Source organism: Ictidomys tridecemlineatus, chromosome 10 (assembly GCF_052094955.1).
Source record: "Ictidomys tridecemlineatus isolate mIctTri1 chromosome 10, mIctTri1.hap1, whole genome shotgun sequence".
Taxonomy (NCBI): Eukaryota; Metazoa; Chordata; class Mammalia; order Rodentia; family Sciuridae; genus Ictidomys; species Ictidomys tridecemlineatus.
In genome coordinates, this window is record NC_135486.1 from 122319534 (window position 1) to 122338021 (window position 18488).

At 44.5% G+C, this 18488-nt stretch overlaps 1 protein-coding gene across 4 annotated transcripts in view; it reads right to left on the reverse strand.

Moving 5' to 3' along the window:
• Nucleotides 1-18488, reverse strand: part of LOC101974766 (S-adenosyl-L-methionine-dependent tRNA 4-demethylwyosine synthase TYW1) — a 106766-nt gene that overhangs the window by 60022 nt on the left and 28256 nt on the right. For all 4 annotated transcript variants that reach the window (XM_040278227.2, XM_013360085.4, XM_005328544.5 and 1 more), the window contains exon 10: nt 9550-9668. In XM_040278227.2, the coding sequence (XP_040134161.1) occupies nt 9550-9668 (119 nt within the window). The remainder of the gene's footprint in view (nt 1-9549; nt 9669-18488) is intronic.

The window sequence follows — 18488 nt, forward strand, 5'->3', positions numbered from 1 at the left end:
GTTGGATGCCTGGGGATGTGCCTTTGGGATGTATATTTTGTCCTTACCGAGCTGAGAGCTCTCTCTTTCTCTCCTTCCTGATGTCATGTCCCAACCTGCTTTCTTCCACCACACACTTGGGACTCCTCTAGGGCTCAGAGCAATGAAGCTGGTGCCTATGGACTGAGACTTCTGAAACCATAAGCACCAAATAAAGTTTTCCTCCTCCCAAAAAAAAAAAAAAAGTGTCAAGAACAACCAGGAGAGACGAAAGACACTGGGCAACCACACAAAGTGGGGCCCTGCATGCAACCCAGAAGAAAAGGGCAGTGTCGGGAGCCTGGTGACATCTCAGGGGCCTCCAGATGAGCTGATGGGGCATATCAGCATTCCTTCTGGTACCTTCTGGACCTGGATAACTGTTCTGGGGCAATGTTAGATGCTAACGGGAGCCGAAGATGGGAAAGGTGTACAGGAAACCGCTGTGCTAGCTATTCAACCTGACATGGGAGACTTTTCTTTCTATGTAAGGAAACAGACACTGGTACTAAATGTAGCTCTGTGGTAGGACACTTGCCTAGCATGTGTGAGACCCTGGGTTCCCAGCCACAGCACCACTAAACAAAAACAAAAAACAATGTTGCAAACATTAGGAAAAAAAGTTTTTACATTCACTTACTGAAGTATAAATTGACAGAATCTATGTCCAAATATTTTAATCAAAAAAGGCAAACACTGGGGCTGGATCTGTAGCTCAGTGGCAGAGCACTTGCCAGGCATGTGTGAGGCACTGGGTTCAATTCTCAGCACCACATATAAATAAATAATAAATGTCCATCAACAACTAAAAAAAGAAAACTTTAAAAAAATGCAAACACGGGATTCCACCTCTTGGGTCCCCTTCTTCCTCCAGGAGAAGTCTTTTCTGCTGTCCTTTAATAAATTTCTAATTTCTACTCTGAAAAAAAAAAAAAAAAATGCAAACACATGGGCTGGGGTTGTGGCCCAGTGGCAGAGCGTTTGCCTCGCACATGTGTGGTCTGAAAGATGCTCACCAAAGTAGAGGGATGCTGAAGTTCTGGGAAAGCTGCCTTCATATTATCCTCCTGGAGAATTACTAAACACCAAACCTGGTCAAGATACTGGCTGTTCTGCACCCACTCTGTGCACAGCACATTGTAGGAAGAGAACTGGCACACTGGGTGCCAACTGGGTTCGATCCTCAGCGCCATATTAAAAAAAAAAAAAAAGGGTATTGTGTCCATCTACAACTAAAAGAAAAGTTTTTTAATGCAAATTGATCAGAATGGATTACACAGCCAGCTACAATGGCAATTCAAAAACTGTATTTGCATAAATAACCCTGTTTTGGTCCTGGTTTTCTGATGTTCCTCCTCAGTGCTGAGCTCCGCATCTCGGTCTGTTCTTCAGGACTTTCCCCCAACAGTTATGATCACATTGCCCTGCAAACCTTATTTCTCATACTGTTCCTCTCTGGATTAGAACAGGTTAGGTATCCCTTATTTGAAAATATGAAATTCAAAACATTCCAAAATCCAAAATTGTGAGCATCACTGTGACCTCAACAAGTGCAATTTCTTTCAGTGCTGAGGATTGAACCCAGGTCCTTATGCATGGAAAACAAGCTCTCCATCACTGAGGTGTATCCCCACCGTCAAGTGGAGACTTTCAAAACACGGCCTTGGTTTACAAAGTTATTACAAGTACTGCATAAGGATACACTCAGTCTATGTGTGTAAGGTATATGTGAAACACAGATGAATTCTGTGTTTAGACTTGGGAACCATCCCCAAGATATCTCATTGTGCGTACAAAAATTTTCTAAAATCCAAAGAAACCCAAAACCTGAATAACTCTGACTGCAAACATTGTAGGGGAGGCTGAACCCATATCAAGGTTACATTAGCTTCCTAAAATTAGCTCACAAGGGCTCCCTCTTTCTGCACTCACTGGAGAGCTACTTTCCTTTGAATGTTAGCTGGAACTTATTAGAAAACCATGTAGACCTGGTCGGGCATGGTGGCACACACCTGTAATCCCAGCCGCTCGGGAGGCTGAGACTGGAGGATCACAAGTTCAAAGCCAGCCTCAGCAAACTCGAGGTGCTAATAAGCAACTCAGAGAGACCCTGTCTCTAAATAAAATACAAAATAGGGCTGGGTATGTGGCTCAGCAGTTGAGTGCCCTTGAGTTCCCCCACCCCCAACACACCAAATAAATAAATAAATAAATATGCAGGCCTGGTTTCTTTCAGGTGAGATTTGTAAGTACTGACTTTATTACTGTGATAATCATTGGACTACCCAGCCTGACTCTCTTCTTGAATCACTTTGACAATCAAAACTGACTAAAGATTTGCCTGCTTTCCCAAAATTTCCCAATATTCATAACAGTCCTTTCTAACTTTGGTCTTTATAGCATCAATACTCACCTCCCCTCCTCTGCAATTTCAATTTTAAAAACCTGATTTTTAAGTAAAGCGCCCACCATTCTCGGTTGCACTTGGCTGCCTTTCCACATCTGCTGCTGGGCCTGGGCCTGTGGCTTGGGCTTGTTACTTGGTTGTCACCAAGCCTCCACAAGAACAGAGAGCTCATCACTAAGCTGTGAAGGAAGGTAACTTAAGTTCACTCACCTTGAAGCAAACTACAAACTGCACTCAGGCAACCTGCTTGGGAAGGGCCTGTGTCGTCTGCATACTGTGGCAACACAGGGTTCAGTAAGGCTGAAGCACTGCTCCACAGCAGACTACACTCTCAGCAAAGGGAAAAACCATCAGACAGATGTCAGAAAAAACCTAGTTCAAGTAAGAATTTTTATCAAATTATAGCACCACTTTGAAGCAAAATTTCATTGTGATCCTACTAAATATAAAGAATAGGGAAACATTTGTGGACGGAATGGATGCACCTTATTAACCACCTTAGGAACAAAAAACCAACTGCACATCTTTCTCTGCTCCTGCTTTTTTTTTGGGGGGGGGGGGGCACCTACCAACTGAGCTGTGTCCCCAGCTCCTCCTGCTTTCTAAACAGTGATTTAGTTTAGAGGGTTAAAAGTCCCACTCTCAGTAGATCTTGAGGCACTTTGATATGAGAAGATCCATATCAAGAATGGGCCCAGAGGGTGCTCGTGCACATACTGACGAGGGCACACGCCACAGTGTCTGCGCACAGCACCAGTGCCTCTGAGCGCCTGGGTGCGGCAGCACAGAGCTGGAAGGGAGATTCCTTCTTGTCTGCTTTGAATTTTTTATCATATGCATGGTGACCTTTCAAAATACATTTTAAAACTGGTTCTACTCTCACTGAAGACAAACGTCACTCACTTGAACAGTGTCACTGAGAGACTCACACCACAGAACCCCCACCTGGACACAGTGCATGGCTTTCCGAGTATTTGAAGAGTTGTGCATCCATCGCCAGATCACCCTCAAACTCCTCATCCCTAGGCAGCCCCCGCCCAGCCTGCGCCCAGGCAACTGCGGGACCCCATCCTGTGCCCACAGACCCGCCCACCTACCCATTTTGGGCTCCGGCACCTGCGCCTGCACCTGAACACACAGCGCACATCACTGCTCAGTTTCCTTTTGCTGCCAACAGTATCCCTTCATATGATTATTCCACCTTTAATTTATCCATTCCTCAGTTAATGGACACTTGGGCTATTTCTTTTAGATAGTATGAATTTCTTTTCATGTTCTCCCAGCGCAGTTTATACCACTTTTGAAAAATTATTCAAATCCTTTGCCCATTTTTTTTAAATGGGTTATTTGTTTAAGACAAATACAGCTCTTAATTTGAAATTTCAAAGAATAAAATTTTCACTTAAACAGAAATAAGATAAAACACAACGGAGAATTTGGGGTATGTTTGTGTTTCAAGAAATAAATCCCTCTGAATAATATTTTACCTAGCCATGGCCACTTCACATATTATCAGAATAAAATTAGAAATTCATTTTTAAAAACTCATATCTGTGTACATCCCTATAGTTTAAAAACACTTTCACATATGCAATCTCCCTTAAAGCAATTAAGATTTGTAGCAAATCTATAATAAAGGTAGTATTGTTTTATTGTACAGTTAGGGAACTGAGGCTCTGAGGCTATTTTAAGAATGGGCTAAAAGAAAAACAAAACAGTTATGTAAGCATTTAAATCAACTTTTACTGAGCCTTTTCTCATATTTTTGTTACTTTTTTTTAATTGAAAAAAGTTTTTTTGCAGGAAGTGGAAGTATTTGCTGGGATTTAAGCCAGTGGCGCTCTACCATTGAGCTACACACCCAGCCCTTTTTAATTTTTACTTTGAAGACACTGTCTTGCTGAGAGCCTCACTAAGTTACTGGGGCTGGCCTCAAACATGCAATTCTCTTGCCTCAGCTCCCACGTCACTAAGATTACAAGCATGCACCTACACCAGGCTATATTCTTCATTGAAACAGGGTGAATTCTAATTTGAAAAGTTAATATATTAGCATTTCTTTACCAGAAGTCATCATAAATAAAATAACTCTATTTACTCAAATCTTTCTAAAATATCATTGATACGTAACACTGTTAAACATATTGTGTGCTTTTCAAAAATCTGAGTAAATTTATTGTTCAGGAAACCAAAGGACTGCATTATTTACTAGCTATAAACAGGCAACAAAGGTAAGAGGTATAATCCTTGTGCTCTTTCTTTTTTTGAATTCTTTTTAAATATATTTTAGTTGTTGATGTATGTATGTATGAATGCATGTATGTATGTATGTATGTATTTATTTATTTATTTAAGGTGCTGAGGATCAAACCCAGTGCCTCACACTTGGTAGGCAAGTGCCCTGCCATTGAGCCACAAACCCAGCCCTCTTTTTTTTTAATTCTGACCTAAAAAAACACTATGTCAACAATCTTAAAGAGATCAGGAATTACATTTACTGTAAAATGAAAAACAGTGAGAACTAGAGCACAAAGCATTTGATCATTTCTCTCACCATCTAAGAATAATACAATCCAAATATTACAGCCCAGTGATCCAGAGCCAGCAAGCTTTTGTCTTGAAAGTCCCCACCCCACTTTTATAAGCACACACTCTGCTCCTAAAGGAAACATGTCGTATCTCCATTTATTTCAGTGCTGCACTGTCCCAGGTGTGGACCACTGTGCCCAGAAAGGTCTCAGTTGCAGCCCAGCGGGCATCATGCAGGCCATTCCCTGCTATGGGGAGCTGACCTGTGTGTTATAGGTGTTTAGCAGCACTCCTGGCCGCCACCTACTGATGTCAAGAGCACCCTCATCAGTTTCAACAATCAAAATGTTTCAGGTGTTGTTAAATGTCCCCAAGTCTCCCTTTGTGATGAAATACAGCAATTCTGTCCCCAGTGGAGAAACCACCGATTTAACAGGATGCCCAACAAAACACTTTTGCTTTTCAACATATCCCTAGACAAACAGAAAAGGAAAAACATGCAAAAGAACTTAATATGAGATGATAGCTTTGCTGCTATATTCTTTTTCAAAGGCCTTATTTTTACGTTTTACTTCATCTGTCAACTGAAGTATACAGATAAGCAATATAGTGGCCAACATTTGTATCAAAACAGGATTAAAGGAGGTAAATGGAACATGACTGTCTATGATAAATGTGCGAGGAAATGCATTATACAATTCCCTCTTTCTACTTGCCTCTCCATGGGTTGTGACAGGTACATGCACAACCGAGTCTTGACCAGGTCAGAGGGTCATAGCTGAGAAAGGCAACAGACAGTCCAATGGCTGGAGAAGAAACAAGGAGAGAGATAGGACACTGAAGAGTGCTCACTGAAGCCCAGAAACTTAAAAGGTCTCATGCATCATGGGATACACGCTAAGAAAAGAACTAAGACCTAAACTGTCACCTGTGCTTGACCTTTTGACTCAGCATAAACAGGAAGTGAAGACTGAAGCCCAGCTCTAAATGGACTGTCCAACCTTGAAAAGAGTATCCCAACAGGGTCAATCTACAAGAGGACATGGAGAGGTTGTTTTCCCCCAGGCCCTTTAGCCCCACAAGTTTAAGAAAAATCTCTGTCAAAATATTAGCTGACCATTAAGTTTAACAGACAGGCTTCAGAGACAATACATAACAAGGAAGAGACTCTTTTATATAGGAAATGCTTATTTAATTTTTCATTAAACACAAGAGTTTTCCAGAGTAAGTGAATCAAGCATAGATTCTTTTGTTTAGACAACTCACTAAACAAGAAAGAACTAAAATCCAGAGGAAGCAATAAACTAATCCTGAGGAGTAGGAAGAATCCGATTTCTAGGGGCTGGGTATGGCTCAGCAGTAGAGCGCTGGACTAGCATGTGCAAAGTGCTGGATTAGATCCTCAGCACCACAAAAGAATAAATAAATACAATAAAGATATTGTGTCCAAGTGTGACTGAAAAAATATTTTAATACAAAGTAAGAATCCTACAACTAAAAAAAATTTTCATTAAAAAAAGAGAATTTTATTTCCAGAGTTAACACATTATACTAACCAAACTCTGCAGCTTTCAAAGCATGAAGAGAAACGAGGAACACAGGCAGGCTCACAGAGACTCGGACCAGGCTTTCCCTGAGGACGATGGCAGGTCCACCAGAGCAGGCCTTATCCCATTACCTCCAACACACACAGGGAGCTGGCGGAGCCTATGAGGCAAGTGGGAGAGACGAGAGAGCAACGCCTCAACAAAGGCAGGGCATCGGTGAAAGATACACAGACAAAATGGTGGCCAGCAGAGGTGCGGAGCCAGGAAGACCAAACTGCAATAACTGAAACAGAAACTCACTAGAGGGTTTGAAAGCCAAGGGTTTATTTATTTATTTATTTTTTTGAATGTTAGCATTTATTTGTATTTTCATGGCCTTTTCCCTAAAGTTGAATGCAGATTTTACCTTTGGTTACACATGTTACATATTTGGTTCCATTTAAAACAGATTGATATGGTAGTATTACTATAGTAGTTGAGGCAAAGGAAATTTCATAAAGCACAGGGAACATCTAATATGATCTGTAGAAAGCCATTTTTTAAAAGGTCATTAAAATACTCATCTTGGAATTCAGAACTTTTAAAAAGCTTTCTTACATCTAAGGACACTAAAGGGCTTGTCTAGCATGCACAAGGTCTGGGGATTGAACCAGGGTTGCCCTACTACTGAGCTACATCCCCAGCCCTTTTTATTTTTTTTGAAACAAGGTCTCACTAATTCTCCATACTGCCTTTGTACTTGTCGTCATCCTGCCTCATTGTTTTAGAGTTTCGGGATTACAGTGTATGCTGTGGTGCCCAGCACACAAAAAAAAAAATTGTGAAAGAGATTATATATGAATAATTTGCATTCCCTGGCTCATGATCTTTCTAAAATTTCAGTTTGAAGATAAACTTAAAACAAATTTGTCTTGGAATAAGTTTGCTATGACAAATTCTCCTTTGCAAGGTCTAATTAGAATTTGGAAAATTAATATAGCATTTAGTAATCTAAATTTCAGTGAGAAATTGCTCGTTTTAGTCCCCATTCTAAAGTGAGAAAAGGCAATAACAATAACAAAATTTTTGTCTTCATGATCCCCCGCCTTAGTAAAACCATAAGTCCTTTTCCTAAATGAACCTATTCAGAAGATCTATTCAAAATTGTATTTCTAAAGGCAGATTATTGGTTATCTCTAACAATTTTCATTTTCCTTTAGGCAAGGGGAAAAAAAGACTCTTATGAAAGAAATTATTTCATGGCCATTCATTTTTTTATTCATAGATGCATAGACCTGGCCACACAAAGACCACTGCTGTTTCTGGCAATCACATAAATATTTAATTAAAGGAAAACCTACTTTGAACCATTCTTCCATAAGGCTAAAGTATACTATCCTTGGGCTACACTAATGTCATTTCCCAAAAACATCTGTTACTTATCCCAGGGTTTTTGCCAGTTTTGCAAACTCAGAAAGAAAGCCAAGGGTTTTAAATCAGGCCACATTATTCTTCAATAAGGAAGCAGGGCTGGGGCAGAGTCAGCAGTAGAGCGCTCACTTAGCACATGTGAGGCCCTGGGTTCAATCCTCAGCGCCACACAAAAATAAATAAAAATAAAACAGAGGTATTTTGTCCAACTACAACTAAAAACTAAATATAAAAAAAAAGGAGGGGCTGGGGCTCTGTGGTAGCACACTTGCCACAGGTGAGGCACTGGGTTTGATTCTCAGCACCACATACAAATAGATAAGTAAAATAAAGATCTATCAACAATTAAAAAAAAAAAAAAGGAAACAGTATGAAGTGATCGGCAAGCTGAACCAACTTGCACCCCTGATATGAAGCCCACTTGATCATGGTGCACATCAGATTAACATATTTTTAATAAATTTTCCTAATATTTTTTCAAGGGACTTCTACTCCCTAGTTCATTAAGGGTATTGGCCTGTGCTTTTCTTTCCCTGATGTGTCAAGAAATCAACCAGAATGTTCACCTAGAGATGAGCAGATTAGAAACTGAAGCATGACCATGCAGCAGACTATCTGGCAACAAAAGGGACGAGGTATCGACACTCAATGTGGACACTCAACGTGGAAGGTGCTCAGACCATTTTACTGAGCAAAGGAAACTACACACATAAACGCAGACAATTCCGTTTTTATGCAAGAAAAATAATACGTATTGTCAGGAAGTAAATCAGTTTGACTGGGGCTCAGGTAAGGTGAGAGAAGCTGCTTTAGGGTGAAGAACACGTTCCATGGAACATGGCTGCAGTCCCACAGGCACACACTGACCAAAACTTGCCAAACTAGGTTTAAGTAAATAGGAACATTTTGTCATCTGTCAATCAGACCTCAATAATGTTGAGTTTAAGAAAATCGATCCAAACACTCGTTTATGAACAACATGCCTGAAATATAAGGTTGAAGTTATACAAAGGAAGCAAAGAGAAAGACCTAGCAAGTACCAAAAACCAAAAGAACTCCATGCAGTTAATCAGACACACAGGTTTTAGACTTTTCATGTACAGTTATAGTTTTAAAAATCAACCACGTAACGAGGCACACAGTACTTCTCAATAAATTTCAAGTAATTCTGTATTACAGAGAACACGTTCCGCAACAATGAAACAATTGGGTGTACAGTGAATAACAAAAACATAACCTCCTAAAACCTAATTACAGGTAACACTTATTTAATAATAACTTATTTTGACCCACTGAGTTACACAGAATTCACATGGAAATGAGTAAATATTCTAACTGAATAATAATTAACATATTACCAATAGAAATCTATGAAATGTAGGTAAAGAATTATAATTAAAGACATATAAAGCACTGAATATTGATGAGCTTTTTAGTATTAATGAGTATTAGTTGATTAGTATTAACGAAGATGTAGTGCAGCAGACCTGTACACTAAAACCTACTTCTGCTGACAACGAAGCAGCTGACGACCTCCCATTACCCTGCTCAAGAGAAGAGCAGCCCACACACAGGCCCTCGATTCTGGGCAGGAAGGCCTCTCGGGGCGGCGCGGCCCCCAGCTACACATCCACTTACCGCCAACAGAAGACACACTTGTTTGCACATGCCAGACTCGGGGTGGCCTCCATGCAGCGGTGGCTCTCGATGCCATAGAAAGTGTGTTTGTAGCAGCCTCCTCTCCCCCGGAGCATTGACTGTGACAAGCAAAAGCCAGAGGTCACTAGAGCAAAACCATGGAGAAAGAGAAGAGAAAGAGAACACCAAGGCATCGTCCTGCCTTTAAGGGAAAGCCGCGAGTTCCAGGTACCCCTGCTGGTCTCTGCACGGTGTAACACTCTACAGTCTGTACACTGTGATATTCGGGTCCTGCCTGGGCTCTTTAAACCCCCTGAAGTACGCCTCTGACCCATTACCTCTGAGTAATGGGTAACACCACAGGAGGGCCACTAGCACCCCCACATACAAAGCCACAGAATCGCCCACACAGCACTGGGGACAGCAAGACAGCTCCTGAGCAATGAGAGCCGCACTCAGATGCCAGAGGGTCCCACTGGGAACAAGGGAGGATGGGAAAGGGGATGCATTCAGAGATCATTTCCTGTGGACTGAAGGGACAGAATCTGAACACGTTCTAAAGAGTTTACAGGGAAGCAGCATGCTCGTGGGACACAGAAGACCCCAAGAGAAACACTGTTTAATGGGAGGGACAAAAGCATACAGCACTGAGCAGTAAGAACACACAAACCCCTCAGTGCAGGGAGTGGGCCACCTGAAAAGTCAGCTCAGGCCTGGAATCAAGAGATCAAGCTATCCAGGCATCGGCAGAAAGATGCACCCAGAAGCTCCGCACAGGACAGTCTTGATTTCAGCAAAAGTAAAAGTGGTGGAGCCCCAGGAAGGCTGTGGAAGAGAGGCCATCGCAGCCAGATTCCAAGGCCAGGGAGGAGAAGGGAAGGCACAGAGTGTCGTTGGTGTCACTCCCCGGGCAGGAGGGGACAAAGGAAGCATCCCAGACAGCCGAGGATTTGAGGCCCAGTGACTGTGATAATTTGGACCTCAGAGGAACTGCACCAGCCAGGAAAGGAATGAGCCTTGCGAGGCCTCCATTGCTAGGTCGGGGATGCCACCTTCTTGTTGGTGGGGGATGTAAGACACCCTGCTGCTGCACTGTCCCTCCAGTCCTAGGGCCCAACGCAAAGAGCCCTCCTCTTTCCACTGTTCAGAGCTCAGTAGGGCTGCATCCTGTGTTCTGCTCCGGGGCTGCCAAGCACTGAGCAGGAGGCAGCAGAGGGCACAGTGCTACAGCACCTTGCACATTAGCGGGAGGCAGCAGGGACCACAGTGCTACAGCACCTGGTGCACCAGAAAGAGACAGCAGGGAACCTGGTGCTACAGCACCTTGCACACTAGCAGTCCCCAGACACTACACTGAAGGTGCCTCTCCATTCAAAACTCCACACGCAGGCTGCATTGAAAAGGAAAAGACCTACGAACAATATACATGCTCAGAATCAAAAGCATTTATTATAAATGGAGAAAATAAATATAGAGATAGCTTTGGATTCACTGATGCATGAATTCTAATCTTCAAGGGAAAGCAGCACGTGCTTGTAATCCCAGGGACTCAGGAGGCTGAGGCAGAAGGATCCCAAGTTTGAGGCAAGTCTAAGCAACTTAATGAAGCTCTAAGAATCTAATTGAGACCCTGTCTCAAAATAAAAACTAAGAAGAACTGGGAATGTAGCTCAGTGGCAAAGCATCCTTAGGTTCAATCCCCATGATCCTAGCCCAGCAGAGTCACACTGAATGAATCAAGGACTTCACTCCCGCAAGGCTCTGTGGCATGGGCTTGGGGAGAAGCTGTCTTCATGGAGTGCTGGGAGCGGATTCTCCACTGGTCTTCTTCTAAGTGGACTATAGACAGCGACACCTATTGCCTTCATTCTACACTCTCAGCTTGGCAAATGGCCCCTTTAGGAGACAGACACAGTAGTATCTCCCTCTGGAGCAGATGGCAGGCGAGTCTCCTGCCTGTTACCATTTAAGGAAATAGTCCCAGTGGGCACAAGTCAGCCAGGACTGTTGGCAGTTATCAAAGGTTCCTGTTTGCTCTGTCTAGGTTCCCCTTCCAGAAGGCCTGGGCAGAGTGACCTGGCCCTCCTGGGGCCGCTTTGTGGGGACTACAACTCAAGAGTGAGAAACAGCCCTATGTCTGACCAGAGGCTTAGTCTTCTGCCTGCACCCATGAAACTGTGCCAGATGATTCGTTATCTTGCAAGTAGGGTGAAATTTCCAACTCTGATTTTTGAGAGGAAGCTAAAGACCTCAGTTCAGAGATTAATGAACTACTGCCCACAGACCACACCTAGCCGACCATCCAGGGGTAAGTGAAGCAGAGTTGGAGCAGGCCCCATCTGCTCACCTGCTCTGGGGGCTGCTCTGGGTCTGTGCTACAACAGAAGAGGTGACAGAGATCACATGACCCACAAGAGACCAGGGAGTGCTTCAGAGCAGTCACTGTCCGACTCTTCAAGAACACCTCAGGACTGCTGATTTAGATATTTATTTTATGTTCCAGAGCAAAATAAATTGCAAACTGACTAAAGAACCCATTTTAAAAATCTAAATGAAGACAGAAATTACTGCTTTCCAAATCCATGGGTTTAAAAAAAAAAGGCAAAAATCACAAAGGTGAACAAATTAAATTTTTTTTTAAAAATTAAGTATACCAAAAATCAAACAGGGGCTGGATATGATGGTCCTTGTTATCCCAGTGGCTCAGGACAAGAGGATTGCAGGTTTGAAGTCAGGCTAAGCAATTTAGCAAGGCTGTGAGCAACCTATTGAGACCTCAAAATAAAAAACAAAAAGGGTTAGGGATATGACTCAGTGTTAAATGTTCTTGGATTCAATCCCTGGTACCAAAAAGAAAAGAAAATATCAAACAGGCCTGGAAGGGTATAGCTCAGTATAGTACCTAGCATGTACAAAGCCTTGGGGCAGATTCCCAGCAACAGAAAAAATAAATAACAGGGCTGGGGATGTGGCTCAAGCGGTAGCGCGCTCGCCTGGCATGCGTGCGGCCTGGGTTCGATCCTCAGCACCACATACCAACAAAGATGTTGTGTCCGCCGAGAACTAAAAAATAAATATTAAAAATTCTCTCTCTCTCTCTCTCTCTCTCTCTCTTTCTCTCCTCTCTCACTCTCTCTCTCTCTTTAAAAAAAAATAAAAAATAAAAAAATAAATAACAAAGGGCAATTTCCAAATTAGAAAAATATGTTCAATTAATGAGAGATCTAGACTTCACGAAAGTTTAAAGAAACAGTTCACAGAAAGTTATAATAAATGGCCAAATAAACACTTTGAATTGGTTAATATCATTTCTAGGACTTCTTTCTAAAGAAATAATCTAAATGCAAATAAAACTTCATTCTTCATATAGTGACAAAAACTCATTTTCCACAGTTAATCTATAGTAGGGAAAACTGGAAATGTCATCAGCATCAGGTGACTAATGAATTAAACTACGGCACAGTCATCAAAAATTATAGTCATTAAGAATTACACAAATAGGAAAATGCATCTTGGATGAAAACAACTGATACAAAATTGCATATACAGCTTGATTGCAATGTACTAAAAAATCAAAAATATATACCCAAATTTCTATGTTATAAAAATAATTATTACATTGTTTATATATTAATTGTTATATATTTTTTCTTATATAAGAATATGTTGTTCTAATGACAAACAAAGGTAAATGAAGTTCTGAGGACAAGGGATCTGAACCGTAAGCCCCGCCGTGGCCTCTTCACCAGGCACCAGGCACGCTCTGGCACTGCTGGGCTACTTCCCAGAAGGCAACTGTTCCCAGCTGCGGCACCACGCACCAGCCCTTCACACTGTCAGCAGACGGTGGACTGGTACCCTCTCCTCTGGCCTGGCATTTCCACAGAAGCTGGAGACCACCCGCCCCAACCTATACGTTATCTGGGAAGAACCTCTTCCAAACAAATGAATAAAGCGCTTATTTTCAAGAGTTCAAAAAAGCTTAGCAATCTTCTTTGGTTTTACTACACATTTCCACTGAAACCTCAATGAAGTCCTGGACATAAAAGGATTGGAACAATGGAACTGAGACTCAAGGAGAAAGCCATAAATGTCTGCATACCTGAAATGACCCAAACATTGAAAGAACCAGACAAAAATTCAAAGCAGCTATTACTAGAGGAAAAGGAAGATAAGAAGAAAGGCAGTGCCCTTCTGAAGACCAGAAGAGGTCTGGATAAGCATGGCCAGCACCTCTAGGACATGTGAAGAATGTCAAAACAGCTATTGCCTGTGTTCCTGGAGCTCAGTAGGAAGAGGAATGCAGCAAAATCATCAAAAGAAACAATGATCAATCAATTCTCAAATTTTGTGAGAGTCCTAAATTTGCAGATTAAACTCAGGGAAACAAATAAGATAAACCAAATGCAAACCATATCCAGACATATCATAAGCAAACTGCTGAGGACCCCTTTCAGCCAACCATGGTGTCCAGTACGAGGAGCCTCTTGGTGGGGTATCTGAAGTGGGCAGTCCTGCAAGGCTAAGCCTTCAACACATGGGGCCAACTGCTAACTCTGGACAGACGTGCTGTCTCAGCTGGATCACTAGACACTCAGCTGGCATCCAGAGCACTGACACAAGCTGTAACATATACATTACTCGTTACAAAGGAGTCCTTCCCGCCTCCGTCACTCAAGAAGCACAAAGGACTCTGGAAGCTCTTGTGTCAGGAACACAAAACAAAGATCAAGGATGTGTTCTTGTATCACAATAGCACAATGATACACACTGCATGTCCCATCCATAGGCTAGAGACTATCAAATGAAATCGTGGTTTCATCAAATTAGGTCCTCCTCCACCAGGACCCCTGGAGCCACACTTTCCTGGCTGAACAGGTCCATTCCTCACTCACGGCAGCCACATTCCAGTGTCTAACAGCAGCACCTGGTTACTGGCTGCATCACTCAGGGCTAGTTCAGGTCAGGCAGAGAGCACATGGTGAGCATGCTGTGTGGAGGACAGTACTGACCACCCCTGCAGGGCAGTAATCCTACTGGACAGAGCTGGAGACAGGCGTGGGGCATCCTACCTGAGCCTAGCAACACATCACCACTGCACTGCCACCTCCCAGCCTCAGGGGCTGACTCTGGTTTACACAGGTTCTAAGAAGAAGAGCGCTTCCCTCCAGGGCAAGGCATGTGGACAGATCTCTGTCCACCAGCTTTACTTCCAAACACCTTTGAAGGAAGAGATGCCTTCCTCCACATAGAAGGCAGATTCATTTCCTGATTAGAAAAGTGGACCTTCCAGGCAGAGGCTAGCGGGTTTGTAAGCAGCCCTTCTACAAGACTGGGGATTACCCAATGTGCCATCCTTGCAGAAAAGGGGGACTGATAAAAAGCACTATGTCTTTGAAACATCCCTCTCAGTTCCCAAAAACCCAGCCAGGTTAAGGAAACAACAAGAGAGAGCCCAGGCGGATGTCCAGATAATACTTTCTGAAGGGACGCCAGGTCTCTCATTTGCTGGGTACAAGGGCAGGAAGCCAGGTTCCTTGGGATGCTGGTCATACAATAGGACAAAGAAGCTCCGCTAACAATGTTGCCACTTCTAAAATCTAACCACAAATTCTCTTCCTGTAGCGACAGGCATGGGGCTGGCCCTCCAGAGAGGACAATGCATGTCCAGCCAGCAGCCGCTGAGCAGAGTCCTGAGAGACAGAGGCGCACTGCTGGTGATGAGCACCATGAGAAGCGGAGGTCTCCCTGGGGCAGCCCCAGGAGCATGGTTCAGCCTCAGATCTCTTGGCAGCCCATCCCGGGCCCTGGCACTATTGGCCAACTTGGGGCTCCTCAGCTGCCACATGCACCTGCTGTGCACCCAGCACTGCCCACGTCACCTCCAGAGGAGGCAGCATGAGGACGCTGCCTGGCTGCCTGCCAGGCTCTCTGACCTGGGTCCTGTGCCCTCTGCCAGGCGGTTCCTCAGCTCACAAGTAAGGAAAATCATGGACTCTCCAGACAGAAGCACCATTGCCTGGCTCTGTGCAGTACCAAATGCCACAGACCAAGAGTCCAAAGAGCTGGTGTGCCGGCTACAGGGATCCTACAGAAAACAAAGTCAACAGAAAACAAAGCCACTGCAACACCTCAGTACTCCCAGAACAGGAGCCATCATGGAGAGGGATAGGAGCAGAGGTCTCTGGCAGCTCACCTCCCCTGGCAGACAGAGCACCGCCTGACCAGCAGTGAAGGATACCACAAGGGCCAGTAATGACCAAGCGACGGCGTGGCATGAGGGGATGACAGTGGCACCCTGGCAGGCCTTCCCCAGCCCTCAGTGCTCCCTCCTCTCTGCCCTGCCTTATTTCAGGTGGGTCCATGGCAGTCAGCTAAAGCACAGGCTATCAAGACACTTCAAAGAGGAGCCTGAACACCTTCTCCCTTACAAGGACACCTGCACCAGAGAGGGCAGAGGCCCACATACTGTCTAGACTACTGTACAGGTGAGGCTGAAGGGCAGGCATGGGTACTGAGGTCCAGAGCAGACTATACTGGCTACTGTCTGCTGAAGCCCAGCCTCTACCTCCCTCAGGCAGGAATGGGAAGCCCCAAACCCTTGCAGACTCCCTCGCCCAAAGCCTGCTCATTTAGACTCTACCAATAAACAAGGTGCACCTACAGCAGATGCTTGCCCTCGGGCAGCGGCTGGAGGACTCCCCAAGGCAGACCCCAGGCAGCTGATGGGCACAGCTTGGATCCCTCGAAGCAGCATCCTGGAGTCAGAAGCAGTTCACCCTGACCTCCACTCCTCCCGGCCTATCAGGCGTTTTGCAAGCATTTACTTAATTCACCTCATTGTTCTTACTAAAATACACCCAAGGAGTTTCTGTTTTCCTCACTGATACAGATGAGGATTTGGTCGGGTAGAGACTGGAATGGGGAGGAGAAAATTAAGATGAAGGAATGGGCCAGCATGAGCAGCAGAAAGAACCCCCCCAAGAAAAGCTACAGCACTTGAGGTGTGGATGTAAGAGCAGGGAAAAGTGCGTAGAACCATACTAAACAGGACATTCCTTGGGTTCAGGGCTTCCTTCTATCATTTGTCCCCCAAGGAACTTCACTGGGCAACTGTTACATGCCAGGACTCTTGAGTGTGCCACATAAAACAAAACCCTTACGCTGGGAAGAGGAAGTGAGCGAGATGGGGACAGGCAATGAACGAGGAGGAGAGCAGCTCTAAGTGCTGCAAGGTCTAAAGGCCAAGTGCTGGGACCAAGGACAAAGGGGTGGCTCCTGGTGGGTGGGGAGGCTGCTGCCTGGACGAGGCCAGGGCAGGGCTCTCTGATGGGGTCACCCCTGGTACGCCCCAGGAGCAAGGGGAGACCACAGCACCCTACGGCAATGAGTGATCACGCGACATGGCCTCCATCTGGCTGCTGTGCAGCAGTCAGACCGCGCAGGAGCCTAGGAGTAGAGCAGAGAGACTGAGTAGAGTGAGGTGGTGTGGGGATGTATGCAGGTGATCCAAACCAAGGTGCAGCAGCCTCAGTGGAGAAAAGCAGTCAGACTCTGTGTGTGGGAGGAGATACCTGCTCATGGAACAGATGGGGAGATGAGAGAAAGGAAAGTTTTGCCCGAGCAACACTGCTAACTAACGAGCGAAGACCAAGGGTGGAGTGCGGACAGCGAGGAGCCCTACAGATCCCAGGTGCTGAGCAGGAGGGGTGGGAGCCACTGCAGGCCTCCGAGAAGAGGCCTAGACATTCTGCGCTGAACACGTGGGCACATGGTTCTCCCTGATGAACCTGTTCCAAGGATTGTCACTGCCACTGTGTAGACTGTAAACGACTTTACAGCCCAAGGATGAAAAGCCTACCTTGTGATGGCTATATGTTCAAGCTGTCTTAGAGCTGTCTGTCATTTTAAGATTTTACAGGGAGACAGACTGTCACCAGAGGTTGGCCACAGAATTTCTCTTGACCACTCCCTTTATCCCATTTGCTGTTTGAAGGATGGGATCTCCAAGCCTTGCTAGGAACTGAGGCTGAATGCAGGTCTCAACAGGACGTGGGGTTTGGAGACAGACCTCTTTTCTGTGACATCCCATCACTACCCCCCAGTGGCACTGTGGGAAAAATGTCTGTTCTAGTTTAAAGTGAGACCTGGCTTGTCTGCCAGGACAACCCATTCCCATTTTCTCGTGATACGCTCTGTCAGCTTACCCTCATGCCTTGGCTGGGGTCGTCCCTGCTTCTCCCCCCACACACCCACAAGCTGCTGTCCTTCTCCCTCTCATGTAAAAAGGCACCTGTCTCCTCACACCTCCCGAGGCCAGACTTCTCTGTTAGGAGCCCAGGCAAGCAACTGGCGCTCCACTGCGCCCCTGGTGCAGTGGTACACGCATGTTCTGCAAGAGGCCCCAGACACTAAACAGAAGACGGCCTCCTCCTCTACATTTATCTTGAGCAAAACTCCATTTTTTTAAGTTATGTATGTAATATTGTATTACCTGTAAACTTGAAATAGCAGTAGTAAAAAGAATGTTACAAAATACTAGCTATGAACAGAAAGCATTTGAATCTGATATTACTAAAAATCATTGGAATGCAAAAAACGAATTTGGGATATGAGAAGTATGTAATTAATTAACAAGGTTTAGTATACTGTCACAAAAGTGGAAGGGATAACAGAAGGTGACAGAGGTGTCATCTGCTGGAACATTCGTGTACCTTAGGATAAAGGTAGAGGATTAGAAAGTTAAAAAAAAAACAAAACACAATGGGAAGAGTTTCTTGGACGTCCACAAGTCACAGCAACAGCCTATGGAGCAGAGAGCACCCAAAGGACGCAAGAGAGCACATGGACGACATGCGACGCCCTGGAAACGACAGGGACCAAGGAAGGTGCTCCGTTAGAGGAGCACAAAGGTTGTGGGTTCCAGCAAAGCTCAGCTG